This window comes from Marmota monax, unplaced genomic scaffold, assembly GCF_021218885.2.
Source record: "Marmota monax isolate L192 unplaced genomic scaffold, Marmota_monax_Labrador192_F-V1.1 WCK01_AAM20220418_F8-fsc00116, whole genome shotgun sequence".
NCBI lineage: Eukaryota > Metazoa > Chordata > Mammalia > Rodentia > Sciuridae > Marmota > Marmota monax.
The window spans coordinates 5,196,827-5,210,769 of record NW_026695220.1 but is presented as its reverse complement, the minus strand read 5'-3'; the positions used below and the strand labels follow the sequence as shown (position 1 = coordinate 5,210,769).

General features: G+C 32.8%; 1 protein-coding gene across 1 annotated transcript in view; it reads left to right on the top strand.

The window, feature by feature from the left end:
* Eys (eyes shut homolog) overlaps positions 1-13,943 on the top strand; it is a 1,592,434-nt gene that overhangs the window by 562,878 nt on the left and 1,015,613 nt on the right. Inside the window, 2 exon segments of the mRNA XM_046432606.1 lie at positions 9,706-9,877; positions 10,829-10,907. Of these exon segments, the coding sequence (XP_046288562.1) occupies positions 9,706-9,877; positions 10,829-10,907 (251 nt within the window).

Sequence of the window (13,943 nt, the reverse complement as noted above, 5' to 3'; positions counted from 1 at the left end):
ACATTTGACGTTAGCCAAGAGCAGCAATTCAATTTATGGGGAAAAATTCAGCACTGAACTGTTGGTAGGCAACTACTCTGACATTTGGGGGAAATTAATACTTCTTCTCTAAACGGGAAACTGCAATGATAACTTTACCTACTGCTCAGCAACCCCATGTGCTGCTCAAATCTACTTGTTTCCTAAAGTAAATATACCTTATCAGGAAACTATTCTCCAAAATTCTGAGTTGTAACTTCTGGGTAAATGTACAAGAGGAAAATTACTGGAAAAAACTACAATTTCTATCACAAAACTGGTCAGCAGCAGTTAATTATTTTCCTTTTTTCCTCTGCAATTCAAATAACCTCATTCTCAGCTAGCAAATATGCTTATCAAGAGGGTTACCTAATTAGGTAGCCTAGACCCTTTTGCCTAAAAGTTCTGATCTCTTAGTAAGGCCATGGTTTTCCTGTTTGTCCATTTCTGGTGATGTTGAGCAAAGGACTGCCAACACATATTCCAGTAGAACTCGTTAATGCCAAGGTTCTCATCCCTGACCTTATTTTTAACAGCACTATACTTCCTACTAATCATCAGCATCAGTTACTTTGATATCATAATCAGCTAGCACTGTTATGTTATAACCAAATGTCATAGACTGGGTAGCTTATACATAATAGAAATTTATTTCTTATGGTTTAAAACACTGAAAAGTCCAAGATAAAGTTGGCAATAGATTCAATGTCTCTTCAGGACCACTTTCTGATTCACAAATGATACCTTCTAGCTGTGTCCTTGCAGAGTGGAAAGACCTATTTTGAAAGGGTATAAATTCCACAAGGAAGAGGCTTCATGACCTAATTATTTTCCCAAAGGCTCTTTCTCCTAATGTCATCACCTAAAGGGTTACAATTTCAACATGTAATTTGGAAGAAGAACACAAACTTCCAGTTTATACAACCTGTAAGGAACCTTTGCCTTCACCTGATTATTTCTTGGCATACAGAGAAAGAGAAGCCATACGTTTAAAAAAGAAGTCATATGGTTTCCCTTGAAGCAAGAATTCCTCCTCTGGTAATCAGGGTCTCTAGTATATGGAGCCTATATTTTCAGGAAAGCAAAGCACAAATTCCCTAATTGTATGCAAAGAATGATGGCACATGGGCTCACTTATACATTTACCCCTTGGTTCACTATTCCATTCATTGAACCTTTTGATGACTGGTCATCATTTAATAACTGTTGATTTAGAGTATATACTGGGTCTTCCAATGTGGTATCCTATCCTTACAATGTCTCTTATCCAAACTGGCACTTCAGTTGCACCTACCAATTTTTGCATAGTTTGAAATATTATAAAAACATTAGATACCATGACTATCTTATCATTACTATATAAAGTAAGCTCCTTGGTTGAATAACATATTATGAAAAACTTGGTGAATCAAGACTATATTGGACCTTGGGTAATGATGCTGATCAAACCCCTGTTGTCAGGAAAGATAAAAAAAGACATGCTGTACCTGATGTATAGGTCAATTCTAGTTAAAATGAACCCCTGTTTCTCCCATTCAGTGTAATCCACTGACCAACAAGAGCAGATATTTTTGTTTTATATTTCTAAAAGGTAGAAAAGTTGATGGAAACAGTACCTATATTAGTGTTGGAACATGGGAATACATGTACTGGGCCCATGAATAATCTCTATATCTGCCCTTCTTTTCATACCTATTATACTACCATGGCAACAGACTATAGATTATGTTAACTGGCTTAGCTTTGTCTATGTGGTTACTAAATATCTCTGCTGTAGCAGATATAGACATTACCATGCATTATAAAAGCCTTCAATTTTATTTATTTAGTTAGTTTAAGAGAAAGAGAGAGAGAGAGAGAGAGAGAGAGAGAGAGAGAGAGAGAGAGAGAATTTTTTAATATTTATATTTTTCAGTTTTCGGTGGACACAACATCATTGTTTTTATTTTATGTGGTACTGAGGATCAAACCCAGCCCCCGGTGCATACTAGGCAAGCACGAGTCCGCTTGAGCCACATCCCCAGCCCCAAGCCTTCAATTTTAAAGCCCACCCCCATTAGTTCAAATCTCCTTTCCTGTATTTCCCTGATCCGTATTATCTCATTATCTCATTCCTTCAGGCCAGTCAGATAATTTGCCACTACCTGTAACTCCATGCATATTCTTATCTTGACATCTATTTCTCCCTGTAGAGAAATACCAAATTCTCTAAAATCTGCCTACTAGAAGGGTTTCCTTTTCATTTTCCTTTCCTGGGAAATCTCTGAATGAGAGTCTAGGAAATCAGTAGTCCATTTTCTTTTCATGCTCATGTAGCAAGTGAGCCCACTCATGAACCACACTCAAGCTTTTTCTTTCTTCTTCATATGGTCATAGGGAAGGCCCCTTATTGTCAAAGTAGAGATATAAGAAATGAATAACACTGGATAGGGGATCTACTTGTGATCTCTAAGCTAATCATACCTGACACCTGATGGACTATTTATAATAGATTGATGCTGGTTCTGACCAATGTACTGAAAATTTTATCCATATTGATAATTAACAATCTATTGTTGAGTGTTTCTTCAAGGACCCAGAATTATGTCAAAAATCTTTTTTTTTTTTCAATTTAAGATAAACTCTCAACTACATATGGCTTGGCTTTGGTCCAGAGCCCTAGGGTCTCTGATTCAATTTCTGGCAATTACTATAAACGCCACACAACATTTTTATCCACTACTGATACTTATAATGCCATTGAGGCTTTTGAGATACATGGCCTAAATGACAAAACAGCTTGTACAACTGCCTGGAACTGCTACAGAGTTCTGTTAATTTAGTAAAATTCTCATCCATTATCTCTTTAAATATATCTCCTGCCATGTTGTCTTTCCCTTTTACTGTAGGGATTCCAAGTGCAAGGAAGTTAGAAGTTTTCACATCCTTTAGATGCTCTATTTTGTTTTCTTATTTTTTTTTTTTATTTGGGGGTTTCATTATCAATAGTTCATGATGAGGTTTTCAAGTTCACTGGTTCTTAATATGCTCAATCCTCTGATAATCTTATTATATCAATTTTTCATCTATAAGTATTACCTTTCTTGCATTTCCACTTGGATTTTTACAGTTTATCTCTCTCTTTTGAATTCCTCATTGGTTCATTCATTTGTCTACATTCTCTAATGTACTTTTTACATTTTGTTCAGATTTTAAATAATGCTATTTTATATTTGATCTCTGAAAATTTTGACTGCAATTTTCTTTTTAGTTTTTATTCTATCAATTTCTTGTTCTGTTTTTGTTTACTTTTTCTTTGTTCATGTATACCTTATAATTTTTTGCTGACCTATTTAAACAATAAGATTGCACGTATTCCTAGAATATTCCTTAAAAAATAACTTTATCTGTACTGCCTAACTGAAAATGTTTTATATAATTATTGAAATATTTTAATGAATTATTGCATTAATAAAATATCTTGTTAAAAATTCTCATTATGGTTTAATGAAGCTGTTATTATTTAGCTATATTTTATAATTCAAAATGGTCAGACATAACTTTTAATTTTCAAAGTCATTGATTCTGAACTATGTGATTATTGTATGCCTATATTAATTTGATTAGATCATTCATAAGGATCACCCTACTGTGTAAGTTGTAATAGTTTTTTAAAATATTGCTATAATTTGTGTATAATAAAAAGTAGATAAACAGACTATTTTAATCATGGACTACAAAAGTTTTGTATTTGACAATTTGTAAGAGTTAAAAATAATAGGTATGATCTCTATGTTCAAATTACTAATTGAGAATGAAAGACAAGACCAGAATTCAAAAACAATATACTCTAAGGAAAATCCAATAAATGTTACAAGTTAATTTTTATTAGGCAATATCAAAGGGTATTTTAAAAATGAGTTAGAATTTTAGTAAAATCTTAAATAAAAATAAAGATGAAAAGATTACATCCATACTGAGTTATCAGGAACAAAGATTAAAAAAAAATTAACTGTTTAATTCTAATCTAGCTCAAGGATATCAGTGGTCCCATACTTACTATGTTTAGAATTATCTATCCGGGTTTTCATTGTTGTTTTTCTTTTGAATAGCTTACCAGGCCTTTTCCAGGAAGAATCAGATTTGGGATTCTATATTTTCAAAATCTCTACAGGTAGAAAGAACAACAAAAGTCTCCACAGTAATCCTATTATCCAACAAGGTATATATAACCAAGGGATTACAGTACTAACTAATAATAAAACAGCAGAAAGGAAGACATGAATGACCTAGAAGATTTGGCTTTAGCCTATGGAAACTACATTTAACTCAAGCTAGAGTAATAGCTAATATTTTATTTTTTGTCTAATATTTAAGGCTAATTTGTAGGAAAATTTGGGTGAAGAAAATTTGGAAAGAAAGTTAAAAAAAAAAAAGGCCAGGAACTTTGGCACACTGTAATCCCAGTGGCTCTGGAGACTGAGGCAGGAGGGTAGCAAGTTCAAAGCCAGCCTCAGCAAAAGGAAGGTGCTAAGTAATTCAGTAAGACCCTGTCTTTAAATAAATAAAATACAAAATAGGGCTGGGGATGTGGCTCACTGGTTGAGTAGTTAAGTGACCACTGTGTTCAATTCCTACTAGGTACTAAAAAAAAAAAAAAAGAAGAAGAAGAAAATCTGTGAATAAGATAGATAATAGAGAAATAGGTGGAAATATGGGTACACATATATTTATAAACATATATTGTCCTATTAAAATATTGCTTATGAATGTAAATCTTTTACTGATTATACCTCTTAGTTTATTAACTTCAATGGTTTAGGTTTTTGTTGTTGTTGTTTTCTTTGTTTTCAAAGTGCTGGGGGTTAAACCCAGGATTTTGCATTTGTTAGGCAAGCACTCTACCACTGAGCTACATCCCCAGCCTCTAATAGCTTGTTGTTAAAAAGGATTCTTTTACTTCCAATGTAAAAAAAAAGAAAAAGAAAGAAAAGAAAAGAAAAAAAAGGAAAAAAAGAAAGAAAGAAAGAGAGAGAAAAACAAAAAAAATATATGAGCAAATATTGAGGAAAACAAGTAAAGAGGGTTTTGGCATAATCAGGGACATGGAAAGGCCCCAAAGTCCATTGGATAACTATAAAATCTACTTTACAAACAATAGGTTCTATCCAGCTTCAATACAATCCCCAACAAAATACCAATGACATTCTTCACAGAATTAGAAAACACAGTCCTAAAATGAATTTGGAAGAACAAATGACCAGAATAGCTGAAACAATTCTAAGGCTAGAACACTGCTGACGGCATCACAATACCAGATTTTTAATTATACTACAGAGTTATAGTTAAAAATTTTAAAAATAAGAAATAAATAAAAATTTAAATAACATGATACTGGCATAGACACAGACACAGACCAATAAAATAAAATAAAATAGAAAACTCCGTCAAACACAGATACAACAATTTGATCCTCAAAAAGTCATCAAAAACATACATTGCAAAAGACAGCTTTTTTTTTTTTTTTTTTTTTTACAAGTAGTGCTGGGAAAACTGGTTATCCATATGCAAAAGAATGAGACTAGTTTTTTTTTTTTTTTTTTTTATCTCTCTCCCTGCACAAACTTTAACTCAAAATGAATCAATGAGGTAGGAATTAGACCAGAAACTTTGTGACTCCTAGAAAAATCATAGGGTCAACACTCTCAAAATAGAGGCAGAGGCAATGACTCAATAGGACTCCTAAAGCTTAAAATACTAAAAATTAATAGATAAGATGAAATCAAATTAAAAAGCTCCTGCCCAACAAAGGAAACAATTAAGACTGTGAAGAAATAACCTACAGAACGGGTGAGAATTTTTTGCTATCTACTTTTCTGACAAACAATTAATATCCAGAATGAAGAAATCAAAAACTTAATATCAAAAAAAGAAAGAACCCAGTTAATAAATGGGTAAATAAAGTAAATAGACACGTCCAAAAAGAAGAAATACAAATGGCCAACAAATATATGAAAATATGTTCAACATCTTTAGCAATCAAAGAATCAAAAATAAAAACTACACTAGGATTTTTATCTCATTTTAGTTAGTATGAGAGGAATCAAGAAGACAAGAAGTAATAAATACTGGTGAGAATGTGGTGACAAAAAATAACATTTTATACTCTTGATGGATATTTAAATTAGTTCAACACTATTAAAATTAGTATAGAGGTTTCTCAAAAGAGTAGAAATGGAATCATCATATGTCCCAGATATAACAGAATTAAAGTATATAGAATTAAAGTCAGCATAATATAGTAACACAGGGATACTCATTTTTGTAGCAGTACAATTAACAATAGCAAAATTATGAAAGTAGTCTAGATTTCCATCAATGAATGGCTAAACAAAATGTGGTATATATACACAATGGAGTTTTACTCAGTCATAAAGAAGAATAAAATTATGTCATTTGCAGGAAATTTATGGAATTTAAAGGCATTTTGTTAAATAAATAGTTTACAAATGAGAAACTTAAATCGTGGATGGGCTGGTTCTTATGTATGGGAAATACTTTGGAACCAAGTTCAATACCCTCCACAACTTCTTTCTTTTCCACCCATCATTGAAGTCTCTTTGTTTGCCATGGAGAATTAGTAGAAATACCATTGAATACTCCCCTTGGCCACACAAGCAAGCATACCCTTCAGGAATGCTTGAGCTTCACCGGAGGCACCATCCCTCTTTTCAGATTCCAGTTCTCACAGTTGCAAAGAATAGCAGTTTCTCCCCACTCTCAAGGACTGCTTTATTCTCAGTTGGGAAGAGTCAGGCCTTCTAAAGAACAACAAATACAAAAATGGCATGTAAAACAAAATATAAACACACACAACACATTCAGCAGTGATTTGTTTTTTAACAAACATTTGAGTGAATGCATTATTGAATAGTCAGGTCAAATACACAGCATCTTAGAACTAAGCATGTAATGGAGAAAGACAGATACAAATATTTTTTTACAATAAGCATGTTTTACACAATGCTATAAGTTGATCACTAAAAAAAAACATAAAACAGAATACTGGGGATTGTATGTGAGTAAGGAGATGCAATCTTAAACAGAGTGGTTGAATAAACAAGGTCTTGTGTCATGTGGGAAGGGAGCAGTGTTGGTAGGGGAACAAAAGTACTGAGAACCTGTGTGAAGAGTTCATACCCACTTGAATATAATGTATGAAATATGATATGTCAAGAGCTTTGTAATGTTTTGAACAACCAATAAAAAAAAGAATACACATAAAGCTTTTGAAGGAGCATTAAGGAGGTCAATGAAACTGCAACAAGAGAGTTATCAACAGTGAGAAGATGAAGTTAAACAGCTAAAAGGGAAGCTGCCATGCATCCTGCTGAAGGACTATGATGTTAAAGATCAGAAAATAATGGTTTACAGGGAACATAATGTTTCGGTCAGTGAATTTTTACATTTGTATGCTCTCTGGAGTCCACTTAGCATGTCAAATTATAACCACAACTTTACTTAATACAGGTTTAGGAAGAGAAAAAGCTTTAATGTAATCTTGAAGATATTTTCTGTTGTTATATTGAGACTCTGCCTTCTGAGGGGAGGACATTTGAATAAGAGAGAGCAGTATCTTTTTGTCAAGTCTCCTTGTCTCCAAACAATGGATTCCTCCTTTCCCATTCCCTTTTAACATGTGGCCTCTAACCTGTGCATTTTTTTTTTCGTAAATTGATCATTTCTTTGTCACTAAAAGTTTTAACACTGACTTATCAGCATTGCACATGGTTATACAAACAGACATTTCACTCAGCTTTTTAATTGGAATAAGAATGCTTTTGGAAACACCTAAATGAAACTAAACATAATTTAAGTGAGGAATTTTTTACCAGGAGAATGAGTGCAGTTGACTGTTAAATATATCCCAGACATTGGGAGAGTAGGTTTCAATACATTTTTATTATATTGTCTCAAAGAACTCATGATATACTAATAAATAATTTTCATTTATAGATAGAAGTTAGATTGATTAGTGTGCCTGTACTAATTATTATTTTGTCACAAATATACGCTCCTGTGGAAGGAACATTCATTTGTTTTCATTCCTTTTAGGTTGACTTAGTCATATGATTTTGTTTGGTCACTGGAATGTAGGTAGGAGATTTAAAAACCATCCATGTTGCATTGGCTAAACCAAGTCACATGACTAAGCCCAACATAAATGGGATAGGAAATGCCCTTTTACTTCTTGAACAATTGTGCCAATATCCCAGATAAGAGTATACTCCATTAACCTTGGCCCAGAGTGAAGACATTATGAAGTATCATCTGTAGCTTACCATAGTCATGCAGACTAGTGGAATATAAATCTGTGAGCCATAAACATGAAATTTGTGTACCTGATGGATAGCAAATGGCCTATGTGTCAGTTATTATCATATTCTTCATCTTAATAAGCTTTTCTTTATTCCCAACTAGATTTATATTCTTGGCTGCAAGAACCATGTTTCTTTAATTTGCTTATTTTGTTTTGTTTCATTTTGGGGTCCTGGTGGGGATTAAACCCTGGACCTGGAGCATTCTAGGGAAGTACTCTACCATGGAGCTACACTCCAACTCAGGTGCCATGGCTTTTGGTTAGTATCTACTGTATTACTCAGAACACCTATGTGTACACACATCACCATAGTGTCAGGGTAGGTAATTCAAAATACTAATTTGAAGCCCAGGTCAGAAAAAAAAAAAAAAAAACATGAGTTGAAATCTGATCTTTCCATAAAGTGATCTGAAAGCTTTATTTAAACTCTCTAAACCCTTATTTACTCACCAATAAGTTAGAGGTTAATGAGATCCGACTTCAGGATTCATGAGCTTTAAGATAATATGCCTTTAGCACAAAGCCTAGTACATCAATCAATGACAATTTTTATTAGTGGATGCTCAGTACAAATGAAAACAATGGGCAAAGGGATTATTTTTACCTTATTACAATGATTTTCCACTTTTTCTAATATTCCAAAAATGTGAAACAAAACACCATCTTGTTTTCCATTTAGGTTGCTTGTTTTGTCCTGTAGATGTTTCCTATACATTAATATTTTCTCTCTAAGAGCACATCTGGGATAACAGGGTGTGTATGTGTGTGTGTGTGTGTGTGTGTGTGTGTGTGAGCATGCACAGAGTGTGGCACGTGTCATTAATTAATAATTATTCACAACTTGGTCTTTGAAAACCACAGGTGTTCAGCCAAATCCAGGTTTTATTTAGAAATCTCAGAAAACCCACTAATAGACTTACCAAGACAAAATTTACAACACTTCAAACTCTTTCCTAATCCCTGTGGGAAAGAAATGTTTGGCTATCAAGGGCTATTTCAAAACATCATATAAATTAGTATTCACAGTGACAGTTGGATATAATTCATTAGTTCACTAATAGTATCAACAAATAACTTCTTACAGTAAAAACAAACATCCTAAAGCAGATTAAGCTTGTGTTTTATTTTTTCTCATTCATATTAAATTAGTAGTCTGAGATTTCATAAATTCAAACATGCTTAACCTTGAAAAATGTTTTCCTTTGCCATAGGATGTCAAATTGTCCCTATAGAGAAAGGGTTTGATTTGGGGGGTGATATTTACCACAGTGAACTATGGAGTTTTGCATTTAAGTGGTTTCATCTTTGTCTTGTCTGTTCTAATGTAGGCATTGATTGTGAAGTAAATATAGATGAATGCCAATCAGAGCCCTGTCTCCATGAAGGAGCTTGTATTGATGGCATCAATCATTATATCTGTGCCTGCAAGAGTGGGTTTTTTGGAATGCACTGTGAAAGAAATGCAAATGATTGCCTCTCAAATCCTTGTCTACATGGAAGGTAGCTATATTTATTTTTTTTTCTATTATTAACTGTATGAAAGTATATTTAACCCACAATATTTAAGACTGACTGTCAAGAGAAAGTTGATAAAGATAATTTTAATTATGCTCTTTCATAAAACAAGAGCTTAGTACAGTTAAGATGACAGATGCTGCCTGTTTTAGCTAATGCAATGTACTGATACATTATCTCTGCCCTTCTTTTATTTCTGTTCATTAGCATAAAGTAATTTTCAATAAATGTGGATTAATTAGACTTTAATATGCTTAAAGGTAACTGCTCACAGTAATAGAAATAGCAGATACGATGATGTGACATTCTATTATTTGCTCTGTGGAAAGATAATACGGCATACGTAGTGTTTAAAATGTTCCTAAGTAGACTGGTTCTTTTATCCCTATGTGCATGAAAGGTATTTCGTGACTCTATGGAACTGTGTGACAACTCACCTGTCCATAGAAAGAATATTAGCATATAAAAATCGAGAACAGGGATATTTGTAGGAAAAGCACGTAGCAAAAGAAGACTATCTCAGAGGCACTATACTGTCAGCTGCAGCATTATTTTGTTTTTCTAGTCCTGCCACTGATTTTGTACACAGAAAAGGGAGGATTAAGGTGAGTAGCTTATTGCAGTGTAGTTTGGCCATAGCTGACTTCAGTTTCCTACATAAGCCCCAGACACACTTTATATCTTTCAGAACTGTTCCTTCTTTCCATTGCCATGGGGAAGATGGCAAAAATGAAAATTGATCAGTTCTTTCAGTTCAGTCACCTTCAAGGATAAAAAATCAGGAATAGACTCTGCTTTCTACTCCACATGGAATAGATAGAAATGCAGTGTGTTTATTTTTTTCCACTTAAACTAGAAATGAAAATGGTGAAGCTTTCTCAAACTATGTTTTAATGTTTACTTATTTAAAATTTTAATTTTAATTCTGTGTTCCAGGTGCATAGATCTCCTTAATAAATATCAATGTTCGTGCGATGCTGAGTGGACTGGCACAAGATGTGAGGTCAAGATTAATGTAAGTTTATACATTTATTAAATTTAAATGATAAAAAATAAAAGTCAAACTACTAATTGAACATTTCTTCTACAATTACTGAGTATTTAACTACTCTCTCCCCCTTCCTCTATGGAATTCCTCAGTTTCCTTAAAACAAACAAACAAAAAAAAAAAACTACAAGTAATAGATTCTTAATGTTTTTCATCTTCACATCATATTATCATAAAATTTTGCAATCTGGAGCCCTCCTTAAACTAAATCCTGGAAGTGGCCATTATCTTCAGGATCTCTCAGATGGCTTATATTTTCCATCTGCCACCTCCTCCCTTATCTTAGGTTACAGAGCTCTCTATGGATCTAAAGATGAGGCAGGGCCAAGTTCATCCAGACACCACAAGGAGGAAATAAAACTGAGCCAAGAGGTGGGTAACACCTGCAATAATCTCAGAATCGGTCTTCCATACTTCGGGAGTCAGGTGATATTATTGATACATAGTATTTTATGTGGAAAACCTTTTTTTTTTTTTGTTGAGAAATCTTGGTTGCCTGAAATGATAACCATCTGATTTTGGCAGATGGCAATCTTGTGAGACTTCCTGGAATAATGGGCAGGTCTTCCAAAGCTGCCTTGTCTGACAGTGACATGGCAAAGGAAGCAAATATAGATAAACCAGAGCCTTTGGCTTTATGCTACAATGGGTATTTTATTTAAGTCATTTGTGGCTCTCCTATCATTAGTAAAACATAGCTATAATGATTCCTGCATGAAAGGGTCATTGTGGGAAGGTGCACATTGGAGGTGGGATATACTTAGAAAATGGCCCTTTCCCAGGGAGTGAGGGGGTGATTAGAGGTATTCAGCGAGAAGTAGAACTGAATCTCTATGTACCTAGTTACCTGCTGTGTTTTCTTAATTAGACAAATTAGTTATATTCTGAAATCATATTTTAGTTATTCAGTGAGGATAATAACAGTAACTAGTTTTTTTTTTTTTTATTCTCAGGAGGATTAAATAAGATAATGCAAGTAAATTGATTAGCACATTTTTGGAGATGCATTGATTTTAAAAGGCTTAATTATCTATTGATATTTTATTACTTGGTTCTAGACAGTGAAAGATGCTCCTGATGTAGAAAAGGAAATGTAATTAATAAATTCCCCATACATCTTCTTTGCATTACTGCAAATATTGCTTTCTAAATACTCTCAAACACCATATTTCTTGGGAATATAAGTACCACATTCTTCTTTATGAATTAAAAATATTATTCAATAAATATTTTCTTTGATATATGAATGTCTACAAGAATTTGCACATAAATACACATTCAAATTTTTGAGGACAATTGTTCATATTCTTACTATGTGCATCTAGATGCTTTTTCCTTATATTTTTATTTTAATGTAAAACTATATTCATTATCTTCATTACTCAGTGACTTATTATATCTTAAGAACCATTTCATTAAAATGTACAGGGCCTTGACTCATTCTTTTCAATAGCTACAGAGTATTCTAAATAAATGTTAAACAACCACATTTGTTTAATGAGAATATGAGCACGCCAGCTTCCCAAGGTCCTATTAAATGAAATCATTTTAAAAAAAGTTCTGACTAATTTGATGAAGAAAACATAGCATGTCATTATTTTAATTTACATTTTCCCAGGTAGCTACCAATATTAATCACCTTTCCATGTGATTTTGTATTTATTTGTGTTTTATCTACTTATAACTGTTGGCTGGCAGTATTTGCATTTTTGGCTTGCTGACCCTTTTCTTTTTGGTTTGTATACATTATTTTAAATTATGGATAGTGTCCACTAGGTTCTGAAAAATTACAAATATTTTCTAGAATTTAGAAATTATTGCTTTTTACAACTTGTAAATTGTGAAATGTCCATAATTGTCTTTACCTTTCTCTTTATGACTGGGTTTTGCATCTCATCTTTTCGTGTAGCAATATTTAAGATAGTTTCTTATATTTTCATCTACTAAATTTTAGGATTAACAATAGTTTTAGTGCCTTAGCATGTAGAAAATATATTGTTATGATTGATAAAATATACCATCTGCATTAATTATCATAGTGCAACGAAGTTTCTTAAATTTGTCATTTTTTTCTCAATTACATTTAATATACTCTAATTGTAATTTTGTTCATTCATTTTACAAATATTGAATACTTATGAGAAGCCAAGAAAAAATAATTATTAGACACATTTTCTGCCCCACAAGCTGCAAAGTAAACTATCATCTATCTTACATATTTCCTGACCTATTTATTTACCTATGTCACATAATCCAGATAGCCTTTGAAGGACACTTGGAGATTAGTGTCCACATCTATCTTTCTAGGATAAAGAGACAAGAGCTGTGGAAAAACAGCATAGCTGAGGAAAAGATAGCTGAGGTCAATATGGGGAGAGTGTTATATGTAAAACTCTTTGGGAAGTAAAAAAAATCTTAGTTTATATTAGGGCTTGATGGAGGGAAATTTGAGCAAACTTTTTTTTTAATTCGTTAAGTTGAACATTGGATGCAAAGATTAAAAATTATAATTGATGCTTGAGAATAACAAACACGTGGCTGGATACAAATGAATGCCAAGGCTAGTGAAAAATTATAATTAGTGTTTTATGTATGCACACATGAACATACACACATATGGAAAAAAAAGAGAGTGGGATTTTAGAGAGTAGATATTTTCCTTTCAATGTGGATGGGGCAGAGAAAGGGACATGTGTCCTTCTCATGAAGCATGAATACAGGACAGTGATTTTTTTAATATCCAATCATAAATATATAAAAATATACTAATTTGAAATAAAATAAACTACAACTTGAGAATAAAATAAGAAATCAAGACATTCTCAGATGAAGGAAAACAAAATTTTTCATGAGGACTCATTATTTAAAAAGAACTAAAGGAATTTCCCTAAATAAATAAGAACTGATTAGAGAATTTTGCATGTTTGTATGCGGGTATGTGTGTATTTGTGTATCTTCAAGTGTGAGCTATAATTTATGAGGGGCTTTTTATAGTTATATGTA